The sequence below is a fragment of the Theropithecus gelada genome, chromosome 1, assembly GCF_003255815.1.
Source record: "Theropithecus gelada isolate Dixy chromosome 1, Tgel_1.0, whole genome shotgun sequence".
Classification (NCBI taxonomy): domain Eukaryota; kingdom Metazoa; phylum Chordata; class Mammalia; order Primates; family Cercopithecidae; genus Theropithecus; species Theropithecus gelada.
In genome coordinates, this window is record NC_037668.1 from 69,279,589 (window position 1) to 69,297,531 (window position 17,943).

At 50.4% G+C, this 17,943-nt stretch overlaps 1 protein-coding gene across 2 annotated transcripts in view; it reads right to left on the bottom strand.

Moving 5' to 3' along the window:
• The window catches only part of HIVEP3 (human immunodeficiency virus type I enhancer binding protein 3), a 409,424-nt gene that overhangs the window by 58,076 nt on the left and 333,405 nt on the right, over window positions 1-17,943 (bottom strand). For both annotated transcript variants that reach the window (XM_025363577.1, XM_025363569.1), the window contains 2 exons: window positions 10,468-16,049; window positions 6,246-6,391 (listed from right to left, as the gene is read on the bottom strand). In XM_025363577.1, coding sequence (XP_025219362.1) covers window positions 6,246-6,391; window positions 10,468-15,528 — 5,207 coding nt within the window. In that variant the 5' untranslated portion in view covers window positions 15,529-16,049. The remainder of the gene's footprint in view (window positions 1-6,245; window positions 6,392-10,467; window positions 16,050-17,943) is intronic.

Genomic DNA, 17,943 nt, shown 5'->3' on the forward strand with positions numbered 1-17,943 from the left:
CACAGTTTGTCTGCCTATGTTATATATTTCCCAATCTCCATGCCACCAACCCTCCTGTGGTATGTGGTTTTGCTCCTGTTTGGGTTCTTAGAGTAGTTTACTGTCTTTATTTTTTACACACCTATCCAAAAGTTTCCAACTTATTACCATTTACTTAATTCATAGTTTAATCAATTTGTTCCCCAATAAATACACAGAGGTAACAAATATTCCCAAAGACATAACTCTAAATCTGGAGTTCACAGCAAAATGGGACAAGACAGAGCAGACATTTAGGCTGAAAATTATGCTACACTTCTGGGTTTCAAAGTCCAAGGAGAAATGGATTTGTAAAAAATTATTAGAAAAGAAAATAATCTTTAGATTTTTAAAAACTAACACTATTCTCTCCAAGCTACTATTTCATGAAACACACAGGCATGTGTGCGCATGCACAGGCACACACACACACTTCAAAACATATGAATGCACTGTCAAAAAAACGTGGTGCGTACACTGCATGAACTCTTAAGACTTGGATAAAAATTAATTCAGCTATAGAAATAGATGAGATATAAAAGTACATTCGTTAAAAATGTAACCCCTTCAACTGGAATAATACTGAATTAAATAAACTTTTAAAATAATTTCTTTAAGGAATGTCAAAGAGGCCCGAGTCACAGTTCTCCAGTATGCACTGTGCTGTGGACAAAGGGTGGGTTCACTGATGTGCAGGTGGACCCCCTCCCAGATACGAAGTTGGATGTATGACCCAGAGTTCAGAGGAGAAGGCCTTGGAGATAAGGGTCTGAGTGTCATCAACCCGTAGATGGTGTATCGATCACCATGGGACTGAGTTTAGAGGAAGAGCACGGAGCCTGGGGCTGGGCCACATGGGGGTTCAGCAATAAGGCGATCATGGACTCACTGAAGATGGTGAGGAAGTGCAACCAGTCAAGGAAGAGGAAGATCAAGAAAGACAGTGATATAGTTTGCCTGTGTCCCCACGCAAAATCTCATTTGAATTGTAATTACCCATAATCCCCATGTGTCAAGGGAGAGACCAGGTGGAGGTGATTGAATCATGGGGGCAGTTTCCCCTATGCCATTCTGGTGACAGTGTGTGAGTTCTCATGAGACTGATGGTTTTATAAGCATTCGGTAGTTCCTCCTGCATGCATTTTTCCTTCCTGCCGCTTTGTGAAGAAGGTGCCTTGCTTCCCCTTCACCTTCCGCCATGATTGTAAGTTTCCTGAGGTTTCCCCAGTCATGTGAATGAGTCAATTAAACCTCTTTTCTTTATAAATTACTCAGCCTTGGGCAGTTCTTTATAGCAGTGTGAAAACACACTAAACAGACAGTGTCCAGGAAACCAAGAGGACAAAGTCCTGCATGGACGAGTGAAGGATTAACTGTGTCAAATGCTGCTGATGGCTCAGGAAAGAATAGAAGTGAGAACTGACTACTGACTTCTGCAAGGTGAGGGTCACCATTGACTTGGATAAGAGCAGCTTCTGAGGTGTGAGGAGCCCAAAGGCCCACCTTGAATAGATTTGAGAGAAGCCAGGAGGAAAGATACAGAGGTGAGGAACACGGTCAACTTCTTATGGGGTTTTTCTTTAAAGGAAACAGAGAAATCTGGCAATATGGCCCTTCAGTCAAAATGTTTTTAAGGTGGAAACCTTAAGTCTGGGTATGCTAACTTGAATGGCCTAAGAGAGTGGCAATGGCTGGAGTGAGGTACTGAGGTAGGTGAGGTGGGATGGGAGCCAATGCCCTCCCACAGGAGGTGCAGCAGCTGAGTCCTGCAGCAGGCAGGAAGTGGCATGGAATCCTGGGATCTCACCATCTGAACTTATCATTCCCTTCGGACCTAAGCCCCAACAACATACCACCCAACTGGGCTTGGTCAGCCAGGTGCTTCCTATCAATTCCAGTCTCTTCCTCTTCCATGTAAGCCCGCTGGGCTGAATTCCCAGCTTTCCTTGCGACAAGTGAACTTGAGTTAAGACAATATAGTCATTACCTTCAAGAAACAATATAACTTCGTGTGTGTGGAAACAACACTGCTTAACAAAAAGCCATTCTAAACAACCAAGGCAAATGCACGGGTGCTGGGTGAGAGAGCCATCACATCCCTGATGGGCACTCCCAGAGGCTGCCTGGGAAATGCGGGCTTTGTTCAGGTGTGGAAGTGATGGGAAATGCAGAGAGGGCCATGTGCCAGGAAACTAGTGCAATAAATAGAGACTGATGCATTGTGTGTGCAAAGCATTACCCAAGAAGGGACTTGGGAGGAGACAGAAATGGATCTTAGCACCAGGGTTATGACAGAAGTAACACAAAGAACTACAGAGTGTGGAGGGATTTGGGAGGCTTGTTAGAGTAACAGGGCTGAGTACTGGCTTTTGAAGGCTGAGTAGGATTTGACAATGGCAGGGCCCAGCAGGCAGCAAAAGGTTAAGGGCAACAGGAGCAGGTCAGATTCTGAGGTCAGCACTCACAAACTGAGTTTAAACTGGATCCTGTAGGTGAGGCAGCCACAGATGGCTTTGGAGGAAAGCATGACACAGGCAGAATCATGTTTAGTGATGCTCAGTGGTACCAACATTGGAACTCTAGAGATAGGGTGGCCAGAGCAGTGGCAGAGGGAATAAAGAGACCACACTGAGTCACTGACTACTTCATGCAGACACCAGGATTGGGGGACTAATTGGAAAGGGGGAGAAGGCATCCAAGACAATGTTAAAGTTCTGAGTGTGAAGGGCTGGGTGTATCACCTGAGATCTGGATGTGGAAGGAGATGCTGTTGGTGGGAAGTGGAAGGCTTGGTTTGCACACGCTAAGTGTGAGGTGTTGTGTTTCCCAGGCAAAAATGCCCAGGAGGCACCAAAACCAGTGTCTGCAGTTCAGGGGTGAGGTCCTGGCTGGAGACCCAGATGTAGCAATGTTGGCACAGAGATGAGGCTGGAAGCTAAGGAGATGGGTGACGCCAGCAAGGGAGAATGCTCAAGGCAAGAGGAAGTGAGTCTCACTGATCAGGTACAGGAGCTGCCATCACACCTGTAGCAGGTGGACTGCTGGGCAGCTTAACCTTCCTCTCCACCTGTCTGGGTCTTGCCCGCCCTTCCGGGCCTGGCCCCACCTCCTCTGGGAAGCCCTCTCTGGCTATTCCATCCCCCAGGCATCTTTCCCTTGCTGTGAGCTTCATAGCCCTGGCCATCCCCACCTTAGCACTGGGTCTTGTGTTGCCACCTTGGTGTAGTCCCCAAGCACCTTGAGGGCAGGATGACATTTAACTCCCATGGGCCACTGCATTTTCTGGCACAGAACACCCAAAAGGCACTGATTAAACAGATCCTCCTCCTTGATGAATTAATAAATTGATCAGTTGCTGAAATGGAGGTCAAGAAAGAAAGGCGAGTTTAATTAGAGATAAAAAGACTCACGTATGTTGGACTCATACAGCATCTACTCTTTTGTGTCTGGCTTACTGATTCATCGTGAACTAGGCCTACATGTATCAACATGGAGGCATGTCAAAAACACTGTTGAGTAAACATAACAAGCTACAGATGTATGTTAAACCAACTTGAGTAGTCACGAGCATGATATCTACCAAATATTTCAGGTTCTCCCAAGCACACAGTAGGAATGCACTTCTCTACTTCCACGGAATTAGGTGAGGCCATGACTTGCTCTGGCCATTTAAATGTGAGCAGAAGCTTCTAGGTGGAACCATTTTTTTCTTCTTCCTCTCTCAGCCTCTACTGGCCTGGATCTTAGGAACAGAGCTCCATGGGAGACCCTTCTCAAATGTGTACAGGAGTGAAATACACGTGTTCTTTGTATTAAAAAAGAAAGAAATAAATAAAAGGAAGAACTGAGTCTAAGGCAAAACTGTGGGACTGCAGAGAAGTGTGCCCAGTGATTCTGGGCGGGGGCACCCTTTGCAATTTGGGGGAACAAGAGGTTGTAAGGTTGGTGGACTGGAAGGTCAGCATCTCCGGCCCCATCCCTGAAATGCCGAGGTGTCCTAGGTTATGTGGCAACCAAAATGCCCTCCCCTCTCCTTCACCATTTCCAAACACTCTGGTGGGTGACGCCAGCCCTAAGAGAACCATGAATGTAGAAGAATCACCAGAAGTGAGGGTGGGAGGCACGGTCCCAGCTTGAGACAGCCAGGCTGGGGGAGGAAAGGATCTGACACTATAATCAATTCCGTACGTGCTCAAATTGCATGTGACAAGTTGAAAGGGAGAGGATACCTTCCATAGCTGACAGAATAGAGTGGGAGACGGAGATTGATGAAATGGATATACTAGTGGTAAAATGCACCAATGTCCATTTTTTTTTAGCAGCTATGAACTATAGACTTTACATAGGGTCTCACAGGGTCCTCTGAAAATCCCACATGTTATTTTCCCCCTTTTACAAACGTTATTCTTCCCCTTTTACAAATAAGGAAACTGAGGGCTGGAGAACTGGGGGGCTAGTCTCAGGCAGAACAGAGGTAAGTGGGGCAGAGATGACAGAACTCAACCGAGAGGAGGATTCTGAAGCAGAGCAGGTGGGACTGAGTGAAGACCTGGAAGGAGGTGGAGAGGGAGCAGGACCCATGCCGGCTGGAGGAAGAGGAGAAAGGGACTCGTGGGTGATCTTTCCCCTCCTTCAGCCAATGCAGACCCTGTAGGCAGAGACATCCAGCAGGAAGCTGGGAGGGGAGTGGCTCCTGCCAGCTGCCTTTCTGGAGTCTCAGGCTTCCCGAGGTCTCAGAGCACCTGCCTCTCAGGGAAGATGCGAACCTCCTCAGGCGCATACAGAACGCTGCTGGGGCAAGCTCCTGGGACACCACGAAACACTCAGCAGTCCTCAGAGCCCACAGAGAGCCTCTAAAGCAAGAAGGAAGAGGGCCAGTCCCTGGGAGCAGGCGCTTCATCAATCCTGCCTCTGTGTGGCCTCTAAGGGACCCAGTGGCATGAGAACACAGAGACACACGAGGGCGCTCTAACCAAACAGCAGGAGGAACTGCGTCCATCCCCAAACGGAAAGAGGGTTGGCATTGTTGAAGACCTTTGGTCCAGTTTTTTTTCAGCGTAGCCGCTATTGGTATTTTAGACAGTAGGTTTCAGGGTCTTTTGCTACCCCTGGCCTCCTTCCCATCACTGACCACCGTGCTCCCCACATTGCCAAGCACCCTCCCTCCTGAGAGCCCCTACTGGTCAGTGCCACCAGAAGATGCCAACTGGTGGCCCTGGGGAGGATGGCAGTCTCTGTTGTCCCCCAACCTTACGGAGGACTCCCGTGTCTCCCATGCTGACCCTGTGAGTTAGGCACTTGCAGGTGCTAGAGGATCAGAGGCCCCCAGTGACAGCCGTGTTGGCCCCTGCTCATGGGGACTGTCCTCCACAGGAAGCACATCTTCCTCTATGTTGTTGTCCTTCAGGGCTGTGCAGGACCAGGCCACCCTGATCACACCAGGGACACAGACACAGGACCCTGAGACAGACGCCACGGGACCTGCTCACAGACACCCAAATCCCAGGAAGCAAACACGTGGCCACACAAAACACAGCGGCACAGAACTTCCACAAAGCACGTCTGAAACAAGGCACCCTTCCAGAGCCCAGACAGTCCCTGAAGCTGTGAGCTCTGAAACGTTTAGACCATTGGTTTCCCAAAGTCAAGCATCAAAGGTGAATAACTAGGAATGATATTCAAAATATTCACCAACCGATGAGTCCTGGGCCCCAGCCAGTCAGGATGGGGACCAGTGGAAACACCAGGTGCATACAGTGTGCAGTCAGCCCTGCAAATAGCCTAGTCGGCTGAGCCCGAGTGCCCCGTGGGAAACCAGACATGCCAAGATGGCCATTGGGCAGTACAGAGGTGACTTTTGGAGAATACATGTCAAGAGAGACAGGAGTCTGGACATTTGCTGGGATACTGGGATGGCAACCCAATGCAGGGACTAGAAACCTGGCCAGGATCTGAGAAAATGAAGGGCTGGAGAAAGACCCAGACCCCTCCAGATCCTCAACAAATACCCAGCATTGCCCATCCCCACCAAGAAACCCCATGGCATTCTTAAACAGAGGGTCCTGAGAGTCCCAGGAAGGTGATGTCTGCTGAAAGGCATCGCTGGGACCACAGGGCACCTGTGGGCAGAGCCCTTGTCAACTGAGCCACTGCTGCCCGTGAACACCGATGGGCACCAGCTCTTATTCCACGGGAAGCAGACGATGAAAACCAAACATGAGTCTTACCCTCCTTCGAAGATTTTGATCCTCGCCGGCTCCCCTCTCTGGGAGGCAGGAGCATCCTCCTCCGGCTCCCCTCTCCTCTCTTCTTCCTTCTCCACTCTAGCTAGATCTTTCTGGCCTTCCGGGGAAACCAGCGAAGGGAGGTGAACCTGGCCCACCGCAGGAATGACAAAATCATTGCTGGTTAAAAGTGCATCCTCAGCCACGAATGCAATGTTAATCATCATGCCTTATATGGCACTGCACAAGTACACATATGTAATCTTCACACTCCTCCATGAAGAGGTGCTATTCGCCCCACTTTACAGAATTAAGGAAACTGATCCCCAGAGAGAAGTCCCTTATCCAAGGCCATGCCATTAGTTGGTGTTACAGCTGGAACCCTGTCTCTTTCAGGTTAACCTCCCATAAGACCTGTGTTTGTTATCTGTCTTTCACACTAGTCTGGGAACTCCTGGTGACAGGTCCTCATCTTGGTCTCCTTGGGCACCCCAGAACCCCACACAGGGCCTGTCTCAGAGAAGATGCTTAAATAATGTTGAACACATGAACAAAGGCTCCACTCTGCCTTGGAGATAAACTGGCCCAGTTCTTGTTTATAGATCAGAAAGCTAAGGTTACCCAGTGAGTTGAGGGCAGAGCTGGGAGTGCAGCACAGGTCTCTTGCTTCCAGGACCTTGGCCCTCCTGTGCTAGTACCAAAGGCCAGGAGTTGGGCTGAGGACCCTGACCAGCAGGACGTCCCCAGCTCCACCACAGAGACAGGCACAGAGAGGCTGTGCAAGCTCTGGGCTGTTAGTCCTGCAGGACCCACACACTTTACAGAGCCATGCGTCAATGATGAGAGCTGGCTTAAGGGGAGGGCTGGCATTGGCCTTGTGCTTCCTGGACATCTTCCACTATTCCAAGAACATGTCCTCTAAATGCTGCAGTGTTGTCAGGGGTGGGTGCACTCTTGCCTAGGGAGCAGAAATGCTGTGCTTAGGGCGGGGGCTGGGAGTGAGAATTTCCTCCTACTTCACGCCACTGTCATTAAGGTCATGAAAAACCATGCTGTTTCCAGCCAGTGAATGAAGCAACCACATTTCCTGATGCTGGGGCAATCTAAGAACGGCAGTTCCCTGTGCCAGCCACCACACCTGCCCCCACAAGGACAGCGTGGGGCTAGATAGAAAGGTGCCTGCCTGGGAATCGGGGAATCTGAGTTCCAGCGCCAGATAGGCCATGGCACACTGAGCTGCTGTTTGGTGGATGACTTCACCTCTCTGGGCCTCAGAGTCTGAGGGGATTTAGACCATCTTGAAGATCCATTCCAGGGCCAACTTCTATGACTCAGTGGCCCCAAATAATCTCTTCAGACTTGGAGGAGGGGAGTGGAAACCGAGCAAGAATCTGGACTGCTGCTTTGGCAGAAGGCAGCTAGTTTTCTGCAATACCCTTGGGTTTCCAGAGCCTACCACTTCTACTCCACCCCGGCCTGTGATCTAGACTGTCCATGGAATGACCAAGGTGCCTCCTACAGGCAAACGGACTGCTTCTCCCTCACAGCCTGCCGTGATATCTGGGCCACACTGGAGGAGGCTGGTTTGGGTGGCAGTGTACCACTCTCCCAGGAAACACAGTGTTGGAATCGAGCAGGGACCAGGGTTCCATTTTAGCTTTTGATGACAACCATATGAATAAGTATAGCTAAAAATACTTACTGAGTGCCAATGTGGCATGCACTGTTCTAAGCACACTCTGCATGTCTTAACTCATTTAATTATCTCCACAGTCCTATGAGCTAAGTGTTATTATTATCCCTATTTTACAGAGGATGAAACCAAGGCTCAGAGAGTTTAAGTTATTGGCCCAAGATCCCATAGCTAGTAGGTAAGGTAGTGGGATTCAAACCTGGGCAAGTTGGCACCTGAATCCTTGTTCTTAATAACTTTGTGACAGTGCTGTGTTGTTGTCAAAATGATTACCAAGGAGGAAAAAGGAAAGAATGTGGCTACAAAGTGGACTCTTAACAAGCTGGGGTTTCTCCAGGGTTTATACATGAAAGAAAGTATCTATGACCAAACAAAAACATCATAGGGTGTCCTAGACCTGCACAAAGATGGTTTGGAAGAGCTTCAAAATGCTAAGATAGACCTAAGGACCTTTTCAGAACTACTAACAGAGAATGGAAGCCACAAGCTGACAAATGTCAGCTCAGTACAATAAAAAGCCTTCTTAGAGCACTGTCCAAAGATGGATTGGAATGTATCATGAGATGGTGAGTTCCTCTCGCTGGAGATATGCAAGCAGAGACCAGAGAGAGGTGTAGTTGTATAAAGGCCTTAAGCCATAGACCATGCGGTTATACTAATGTACCAGATTGGGGCAATTCTGGCAGGAAACATGCCAGTGAACCAAACAAAATATTCCAAGAAAAAGTTCACAGGTTTTAGGAGCTTATAAATAAATACTTGCCAAATCCAATTATAAATAAATAATTGCCAAATCCAAATTAACACTTTCTTTCTCTTAAATGGCCTGTAACATTTTCAGTCATTAAAAACTAGAGGCAGCTTAGATAATTCAAAAGGGCACTGGAGTAAAATCTAGTTTTGATCTAGGCTCTGCCATTTACTGTGTGGCCTTGTGAAAGTTACTTAATCTCTCTGTGTTTTAGTCTCTTCATCTATGAAATGGTGATATTGCACCCTAACTTTCAAGTTGGTTGTAAAGAGAAAAGTAGCAATTAGCATAGTACTTGGTACATAATAGGTACCCAAAAAGCTAGCAGTATGAATAATTATAACAGCATCTTGGGAGTGGCCACAGCTAGTAAGAGATGCTGAAGAGGAAATTAGCATGACATTAATGCAAAAGTGGAAATCTTGGTTAGGGATCTATGTAGACTGACAAAGACATCTAGGGAATAAATTTAGAAAACAGTTCTGTGAAGAACATCCAGTCAAGCTAAGGACAAATTCAATGCGCAAAGTTCGCTCAATGACAAAAGAGGAAGATATGAGAGCATGGGAAATTATAGAATACAGTTTTGCTCACTTATCTACAATATGAATTTAGTTTAGGGAATTTAGACCTAATTTGGTCAGAGCTTCTGGTGTGAAGACACACTAATGAATATTTTTTAATTTGCAGTCATCTTTTAAGATTTTTGTCTCCTCAAATAATTAAAAGAAGAAAAATAGACTCTTTGGAGTCAGATAGGTCTGGGTTCAAATTCTGGGTTTGTCCAACATTTGCCAGATGACCTTGACCTTTCTCAGACTCTGACCCTCAGTTCCCTAAGCTATAGAAGGGAGATGGTTATGTTACTTCAGAGGTGGAGGTGAACAGTGACTAGATTCAAGGGCCCAGCACAGTGCCTGGCACCATGAGGCCGCTCAATAAACAAGATCAGCTGTTATTCCACAAATGCCAAGTCAACATAATCCAAATCCCTAGGCTGGCCTTGTCAGGGTATGGTGGTGGTTTTTGTCTGAAGTTTGAAATTACTGAATTTCAAACTTGCTGAGCTTTCAGGGGACTAGTTCATTTTATAGCTCCTGATGTAGCCTCAGATCAAAGGCAATGAAAGAGTAAATATTAGCGTTTCTTGACCACATAGCACAGATAGGTCAAACTGTGAGTGGCATTGCCATCCACTGGTAAGGAGGGATACTGCATCTCAGCTCCATTTGCTGTCTTACTCCCAGAAAAGGAAGAAGGAATATTTCAGGAGTTGTTTGTGCCAAATTATAGAATCTTGGAAATGGGAAGATTTAAAGTGGTACTAGAGAATGGAAACAGCAGATGTAAGAATTAAGAAAAGCAGGAAAAGACTAACAAGACCAGGGATATCCATACAATGAAGGAGAGGTATAAAGTTCTAAAATTGCTACAGGCATTCCTGTCAGCCAAGTTTTCCTACTCAGTCTTTTGGTAAATTTCTTGTTTTCTTACTGAGCCTATATCTTTGATTTTACAACAGAAGTTCATGGGAGAGCAGGATCACTTTATGGCTAACTTTATTGAAAGTGTATCCATTCCAACGATACGAGGGATACACTGACAAAGAAACTCAATAAACATGTTTCCTTGTAAGGTGACCAGCCTCAGCTTTCAGAGAGGCAATCTGACACTCATCTGGCTCTAGTTCTGCAACTTGAACCTGAGGATACTGTGGCTTTAAAAGCTCACCAAGGGCTTTTGCAAATCAGTGATGAGAAGAAAAACAAGGTTGAACTTACCTCTGTCATGCGGGGCTTGCGGGAGCTGGATGGCACAAGCCTTCCTGCCTCAGGATGCGGAGCTGTGGCCATGGTGTATGTCTCTTTGCTCACTTTCTGCTTAGACCTCAGGAGGGACAAAGCAGCTTTAGTGGAAACCCCCGGAAGGTTGGGGTTGTACAAACTTATGCACCAACCAGCGTAAACAGAGGACCTCCTATCTGCATGCTGGATGTGATTTGGCTTAATGTAGTTTAAATAGCACCAACTGACATTAGTGGTTGTGTGGAGGCTGGGGAACTGCAGTACCTTCTTTGAGTCCGTACCTTCTTGTGACTTGGCTGGTCTGGAGGACGTTTCTGACAGAGGCAGAGAGCTGGGAGGTGCCAAGGAGGGGAGATCAGGTTGTTCCTTGGAATCTTCTTTCTTCACGCTCAGTGGGGGCAACCCTCTTCGGTGAGGTTTGCCAGATGGCTGGGGATATTCCTTCAAAGCTTCTGAGCCTGGGGCTGTCCCGTGGGGCAATGCGGGGTGAGGGAGGGGAGGAATTTCCTTTGTGTCAGATGGATCTGAGGACAGGCTGGACAGCATTTCTAGCTCCCTCCTGCCCTGGCCCTGGTTGCCTAAGTGGGATTTCTCTGGCCTTTTCCCATCCTCAGTGCTGGTAAGTACTACACTGCACGGTTTTACCAGCTCAAGTTTTTCATCTGCCTTGGAAGCCTCCTCCTCCTTCACTCTTTTTTGCTGCTGGGTTTCCATGGTAAGTTCAAGGCTGCCAGCTGGTGAAAGGACACGTTTGCTTCCCCCTGCTGTTGATGAACTCCCCTCCAGGCTCAAGACACTCTCTGATGACAGGGAAGTGCCTTTTCTTTCAGGTAATGTCACAGGCACTCTCAGGTATGGAGTTGGGAAAGCTCTGCCTTGCTCTTCACTTAACCCAGAAGGGCCGGGCCCAACCTCATGCACATCTGCACCACACACAGTTGTCCCTTTTGATGGGGGTTCCTCAAACTTGGAAAGTGCCACAGTTGCTGAGCTGCCTTGGGACTGGGTGACCAAGATCTGGGAAAGGGTGGTGTACATTGCACTCCCATAGGATGGCATATTGGTCTGAACACGGACAGGCACAACCAGGGACACCATGGTGTCTGGACAGGCGGGCAGGGCCAGTGGAGGAGCTGATGTAGGTGCTGAGGAGCTGGCTGGGGGAGCCACAGGGGGTAGCCGGATGTCACTGCTGTACTCTGTGCTTGGGGAGAGGCCAGCACTTCCTGTTGCCAGTGGGGCCAGGCTGGTTTTGATCTGGGGCAGATGGCTTTCCACATCACCAGGGAGCTGAAGCGCAAACTGGGATTGCAGAGGCAGGAAAAACCCAGAAGAGAGTGCTGAGGAGGCTGGGTATGGCATGGGGAGGAAGGAAGGAGGCTGTCGGAAGGGGATGTTGGCTGGGTGAGGCATGAGCTGGGGGAGATGGAGTTGGCCTGGGTGCAGAACAGTAGGCTGGAGAGGAAGCGGTGGGGCTTGAAATAAGGAGGGAGGAAGTGGAGGCATGGAGTATGGTGAGGACAGGAGGCCGGACATGGCCTGGGTGGAGAAGAATTCTGGAGACTGTCCTGGCTCATGTTGCACGAGGTGCTGGAAGGAGAAAAGGGAGACAGGTGGGGGCAGGTACGGCTTCTCATGCAGGGGTGTCTGGGCAACAGGGTGGTGGAACACCTGCAGTGCTTCTGTGTAGGGCACAGTGGGCCCCAATGGGGGCCTGTCCTGCCCTGGGCCCTTGCCTCCCAAGGGCCCACCATGTGAGGTGGCCGTGGAGGAAATCTGGGACAATGAGCTTTTGGTGGAGGGTTTACTGGATGAGGGCTGTGGTTCTTCGCTTTCCTGTCTTCCCTTGGGGGCAGCCTCCAACTCAGATTCTGGAGGCCTGCTCAGAGAGGCCTGTCTCACCAAGAAGCATTTTCTTCTCTCTGGCGGGGCCACCCGCGCTGGTGGAGCCACTGGGGCTGGAGCAGAAGGGCCTGTCAAGGACAAGCTGCCATAGTCAAAGGATTTGCTGCGTGTCTCGGTCATGTGGGCAGAATGGGAAATATTGGGGCTTTGCTCTGAGGCTGACCTCCGCATCTCTCGGGCATGCGCGTGGTGGCTGGGGACAGTCAACATGTGGGTGCCCGGGAGTTTGGGGCGTGTGTCAGATGAGGGACCGGGGGCCTCGGCTTTCCCATGGTCATCCCTCTCAAATGAGGCTGAGCGGCTGGACCCACTCAGAGAGATACTGCTTTCCTGGCTCGGGCTGCGAGACAGAGGCACAGAGGACTCGAAGCTGGACTCCCCTGATGATTGGGCCATCTCTGCCAGGCGCAGCCTCTTTTTTTTGGGTGGCAGCTTCTCGGCCGGGAGCTGGGCAAGTGTCTGGCTGCGCTGGGGCCACTGGAACTCCTCAGTTTTCTCAGGTTCCTTAGGGGGCGGCTCTGGCTCTGTGTCCGGCCGGTCAGGCTCCTCGGTTACCAGGATCTCAGGAACCTGAATGTTGGGCTGGCGGACCAACTTGGGCTGCAGGGAGTGAGCCGAGCGTCCGTGTGGGGCAGGTGGGGGCGATGGGAACTGGGTCAGAGGTTTGTCTTCCCCTTCCAAGCCACTCGGCTGCTCGAGAGAGTCAGATTTCTCAAAGGAGCTGGTGTGCTGGATGACAGAAATTTCTTTGGACGTTGTTCTCCTCTCCTTCCCTGATTCTGAACTGGACCCTGGCTTGGGAGTCCTTGGCTGGAAGCCCGTGGGTCCCTCCAAGGAGGGCACTGATTTACTCGGTTCTGCTGGTGACTTGGTGGACTCCAGGGGAAGGTTCCGAGCAGCATCGGATGGCCCGGGGCTGCCAAACTGACTTTTTGTGGACTCAAAGGCAGGTGGTTCTTCCTCGTCCCCAAGGCTCTTCTCTTTCCTCCTCTTCCTTAGTGGAGTGAGTTCCAGGGTGGTCCCCAGTTTGTAATGCATCATTTGGGACCACGGCTCATGCTCAGTCTGACTCTTTTCGGCTTCTGGAGATGTGTGGGTGCCTGCAGAGATGGGCTTTGCGATCTGAAGCTCTGAGCAGTAGTATTTTTTGTGGGCTTCGTAGTTATCCCTTTTCTTGTACCGAGCACCACATATGTTACATTCGTAGATCACCCCTTTTGTTTTCAAACCCTTCTTGGTCTTTTTGGTAAGTTCGCTTTCCTTGGGTTCCAGTTCATCTGAGGGCTTGGAGGCTGTGTCTTTGCTGCTTGGTCCAGGCTCCTCGGAACTGTACTCCCCTCCCAAAGGTAATTCGATTGCCGGCTGGCGCTTCAGCATCCGGGGGTGGGAGGTAAACACGTGACTGCTGCGGCTCAGGGCTTCGGAGTCGGTGATATGGTCATCGAAGGAGTAGCTACCTCGGAAGGGGTGGTGGGGGGTGCTGATAGTGCAGGCGGCAGAAGGCATTGAGTGGCTTCTCAGGAGAGGCACAGGGGGGGCGGTACTGGGCGGGTGCTGGAGGCTCAGCAGTGATTGTTCGGGCTTGGTTTTCTCGCTGTGGGATGACAGGGGCTCCCGGTAGAGGCTGGATTTCGGGGACTCCATGCTGCTGCGCCTGGACAGCGAGCTCCGCCGTGGCTTCACGCTGTCGATCTCGCTGGTGTCCACCACGGCCTCATTGATGGTGATGAGCTTCGTGATGTGCTCAATCACCTGCGTCCGGGGTACAGACAAAGGCACCAGGCTGGGCTTGTCTTCGGTGGACAGGGGCAGGAGGGGCTGGGTGGAGGTGGCTGTCAGCATGGCGGTCCGCTGTCCTATTCGCCCACACTTGCCAAAGATGATCTCAGCGTAGGACTTGGCGTTGGTGTTTGGGGGGCTGACCTGCTGCTCTGCACTCTCAGAGCGGGAGAAATACCCAGACTCAGTACTCCCTTTGCTGCCTGGGCTCAGAAATGCCTGCTCATCAATCACCTTCTTCCTCTCGCTTAAGCGGAGGGCCAGCTTCTGCTTAATCGTGTGGGTGTCTTCGGGTTTATGGCTCAGGGGGTGCTCAGATGAGGGTTCCACAAATGGAGGGGGGTCTTCGAGTGACTGGGTGGTGCTGGACTGGGACAGGGAACAGCGTTCATGGCTGGAACTGTGGCTCCCAGAACTGAACAGCCCACTGGAGAGAAGGGGCTGCTTGGATCTTGGGGAGAGCTCTGTAGGGTGACCAGAGGTGGCACTAGTCTCCTCTTCAGAATCTGTACTTTCTCCCTCGGTGGGCTCCTCAAACTCTTCCCCAGGGATTCGCTCCATCTCCAGCCCATGTGGGTACATCTCACTACCCATGCCTGAGGCCAGGCCTGCTTTGATGCGGTGGGCATGAGACTTCCTGTGCTTGTAGAGATTACTCTTGGTCTTGAAGGAGAAGCCACAGGGGCCGCAGGGGTAGGGCCTCTCACCCGTGTGTGAGCGAATGTGCTTCTGGAGCACGCTGGGCTTGGCACAGGGCCGGCTGCAGTACTGGCAGATGTACTTGCCCGGCTTCTGGGGCTTCCTCTCCTTCTTGTGTGCCTCTTCTGTGGGCTTCAAGGAGACCTGGGAAGGACGAGGCACAAAGACTTTGGGGACGCCAGGAAGGTCCTCGGGAGGAATGATGGAAGCGTGGGAAGGAAGGAGCTGGCTCTGAGGATGGAGCCCAGGGGCCACGAAGGAGCCAGAGGGTCCAGGTCTCATGGGGTCGACCAGTTGCCATGTGGACCCCTCCAGGAGATGCTCAGGTTTGCCGGGAGACATGAATGCTGGTGTCAGAGGGTGCTGCGGAAGCTGTGAGATGTGAACGGATGCTTCGATGGGGGGCCTTTTTGGGGGCTTCTGCTGCTGGCCTGTTTTCTCCTGAGAGCCTTCCCTAAGAACCGATGAGGGGCCCGGGAAGGGCTGCGGGGCTAGGAGCTCTTGGGCGGGGCTCTCTTGGGTGGCAGCTGTGCCGCTGCCTGGGTATGGGACGCTGGAAGAAACACTGGTCTGAATGGCCTCTCCTTTGGTCAGCCGCTTCCGGGGACTTCCCTCAGCCTTCTTGGTGCCCTTGACACTTTGTTCAGGATCCATGACCTTCACAAAGACTTCAGATGCTACTCAGGGAGAGTCAGGGCAGGCTGCATTTATGAATAATCCCAGTGTCCCAAGGAGGTGTCCAGCTTTGGCCACATTGGTCAAGAGCTGCAGAAGCCAAACCCAAGACGGCTTTGGGAGTTTTTTGCAAGTGTCACTGGCTGTGAGTGGATTCGGAGCAGGTCATCAGGGCCCAAGCTATTCTATTGGTGAGGCATGGCCCTCTACTTTGCAGACAGAAAACGCACCAGCACTTTCTGCCTGAATGTCTGTCGGGAAAACGTCATGAAGGATGTCAGTATTGCCATTGTATTGTTTCAGCTGGCAGTGGCAGGTGGCCCCCACGAGTCCCCCGTGTGCTATGCGAACAGTTGAAGGTTGGAGACATCTGCGTCCATGGCCCAGTCATCCCTGGTCCTGGCACAAGAGATGCCACGCTGGATGCTGGGGGTGGTTCTTCTCCCCTTTAGTTCTGGGTTGGAGATCAACGGCCTCGGAGGAGAAATCACGCTCTTCTTCTGTGTGATAGAAGTACATACACACACAAAAGAGAAGACAGAGTTACTGGGACTCATGCACAGCCTGGGCAGCCCAGACTCAGTGCCACACTTGGCTGAGACCCCTCAAAGGTTAACCAGGGAAACTCAACCAGAACCACAGGCTCTGGCTCCGCATGCCCAAGCCCTGCAATTCTTTCCTCACCCGCTCCCACGTCAGTGTTGGGTGACCTGAATGCCAGTGTGTTTCTGAGGACTGGCCATGTGGGAAGCTGACAGCAGAAAACAAAGTGGGCTCCGGGAACTGCAGGGCAGTTAGGGACAGGAGGCCTGGGCTCTCATCTGTGCTTTGTGATCCATTCCGAGTGGGTCTAAGCTCTCTAAGCCTCAGTTGCCTAATCGATAAAACAGATAACAAATCCTGCCTCGACTGTGCCTTGGAGCTGAAGTGGGCCCAATGAGATCGGAGATGCAGGCGCTGCGGGGTGAACTCTGGATAGGGCTGCAGATGGTGCAGGAGGGAAGTGCCAGTGGATTATTCAGGGGTGAGTTTTCCAAGGGGTAGTTTATTCTCAGGTTAGTATTCCTCTCTGGCCCTGGGTTCTGAAAGTGTCCACGAGGGATATCATTCACTGCTTTTTACCCTCTTGCTAACCCGCACCCCAGCCCATGTTTCAAGGCAAAACCACAACCTACTGCCACAGTCTGTGAGAACTTACAATCTGACACAGCTGTGACCATTTGTTTGATCTAAGCAATTGCCAGGAAGATCATTCTGGAAGGTTCCTCTGGCTTTGCAGCCTTTCCTTGTCCAGTCAGTGCCCCAGGGATGCCATGAAAGTATGGGGATCTTTGCCCTCAAGTGGAGGAGCAAAGTTGGTCTGTGTGGAGCCCCAAGTGTGTGTCTCCTCCTAGGGCCAGCTGCCAGCTGGGCAGGCTCAGCTTCCTGGGCTCAAGTGCATCCTCAGGACCTTCCTCCCCAGGAGCAGGGTTGGAATCCCAAGGCTGGAGTCACTGTGGACTCCATCTCACCCAACCACCTGACTTTGGACATCAGGAAGGTGGCTTACTGAAGGTCCCATGTTGCTAACAGGCAGTGTTGCCACCTGGACCCAGACCTCCCATGGCCAAAGTTGGTTCCCCAGCCCCTTCTCAGGTGTCCACTCCCTGGCATCCCCTGGCAAAGCCCTGGGTGAGTGATGAACATCTCTACGCTTACTTTTTCTCCTGTAAGCATGCCCTACCGCCAGCATGCTGCCCTCAGGCTCCCCTCATGCCCACCCTCTTCTTTTCACTAGTTGTGCGATGATACAGACTTGAAAAATCCACTTACTACATTTTTGCAGGTGCTCAGAAGATTAACAAGTCTTTAAGACTCAAATAATTGTCTCTTAAGGGGCAGGGCCTCAGACACTGTGACGTGCTTTGGAGGAGCAGGTGATTTGATCTTTTAGCTAAAAAGCATATCCTCTAAGTTCACTCCTTTTGTGTTCCTTTTCTACTTGGTGCTACAAAGAATTCAAAGTAACTATAACAAAACCATATTTATAGAAGAATGATAAACTATAAATATGAGATAATTATAAATAAGAATAACAAATCAGAACAAAGAAAATGGAAATAAGGCAGAAAGTCAGGATTGGTGGGATAAAAAGAATACCGCTATACCAATAATAAGGACTTACGGTGTTTCTATAATTCAGCTATACATTTATATATGAGCTTCCTGGCAGCCAAGCAGAAAAGGGAGATTTGGTCCATTACAAAGTCTTATAGCCAGAGAGGAAGGAACATCTAAGTTTCTTGCAAAACTTTTTCATGTGGCACTTCAGTCAGGAGCAGTATATGATGCAGGAGATCATTTATGTCTTCAATGACACCCCTCTGGTCATTGAATACAGTGACTGATTTAATG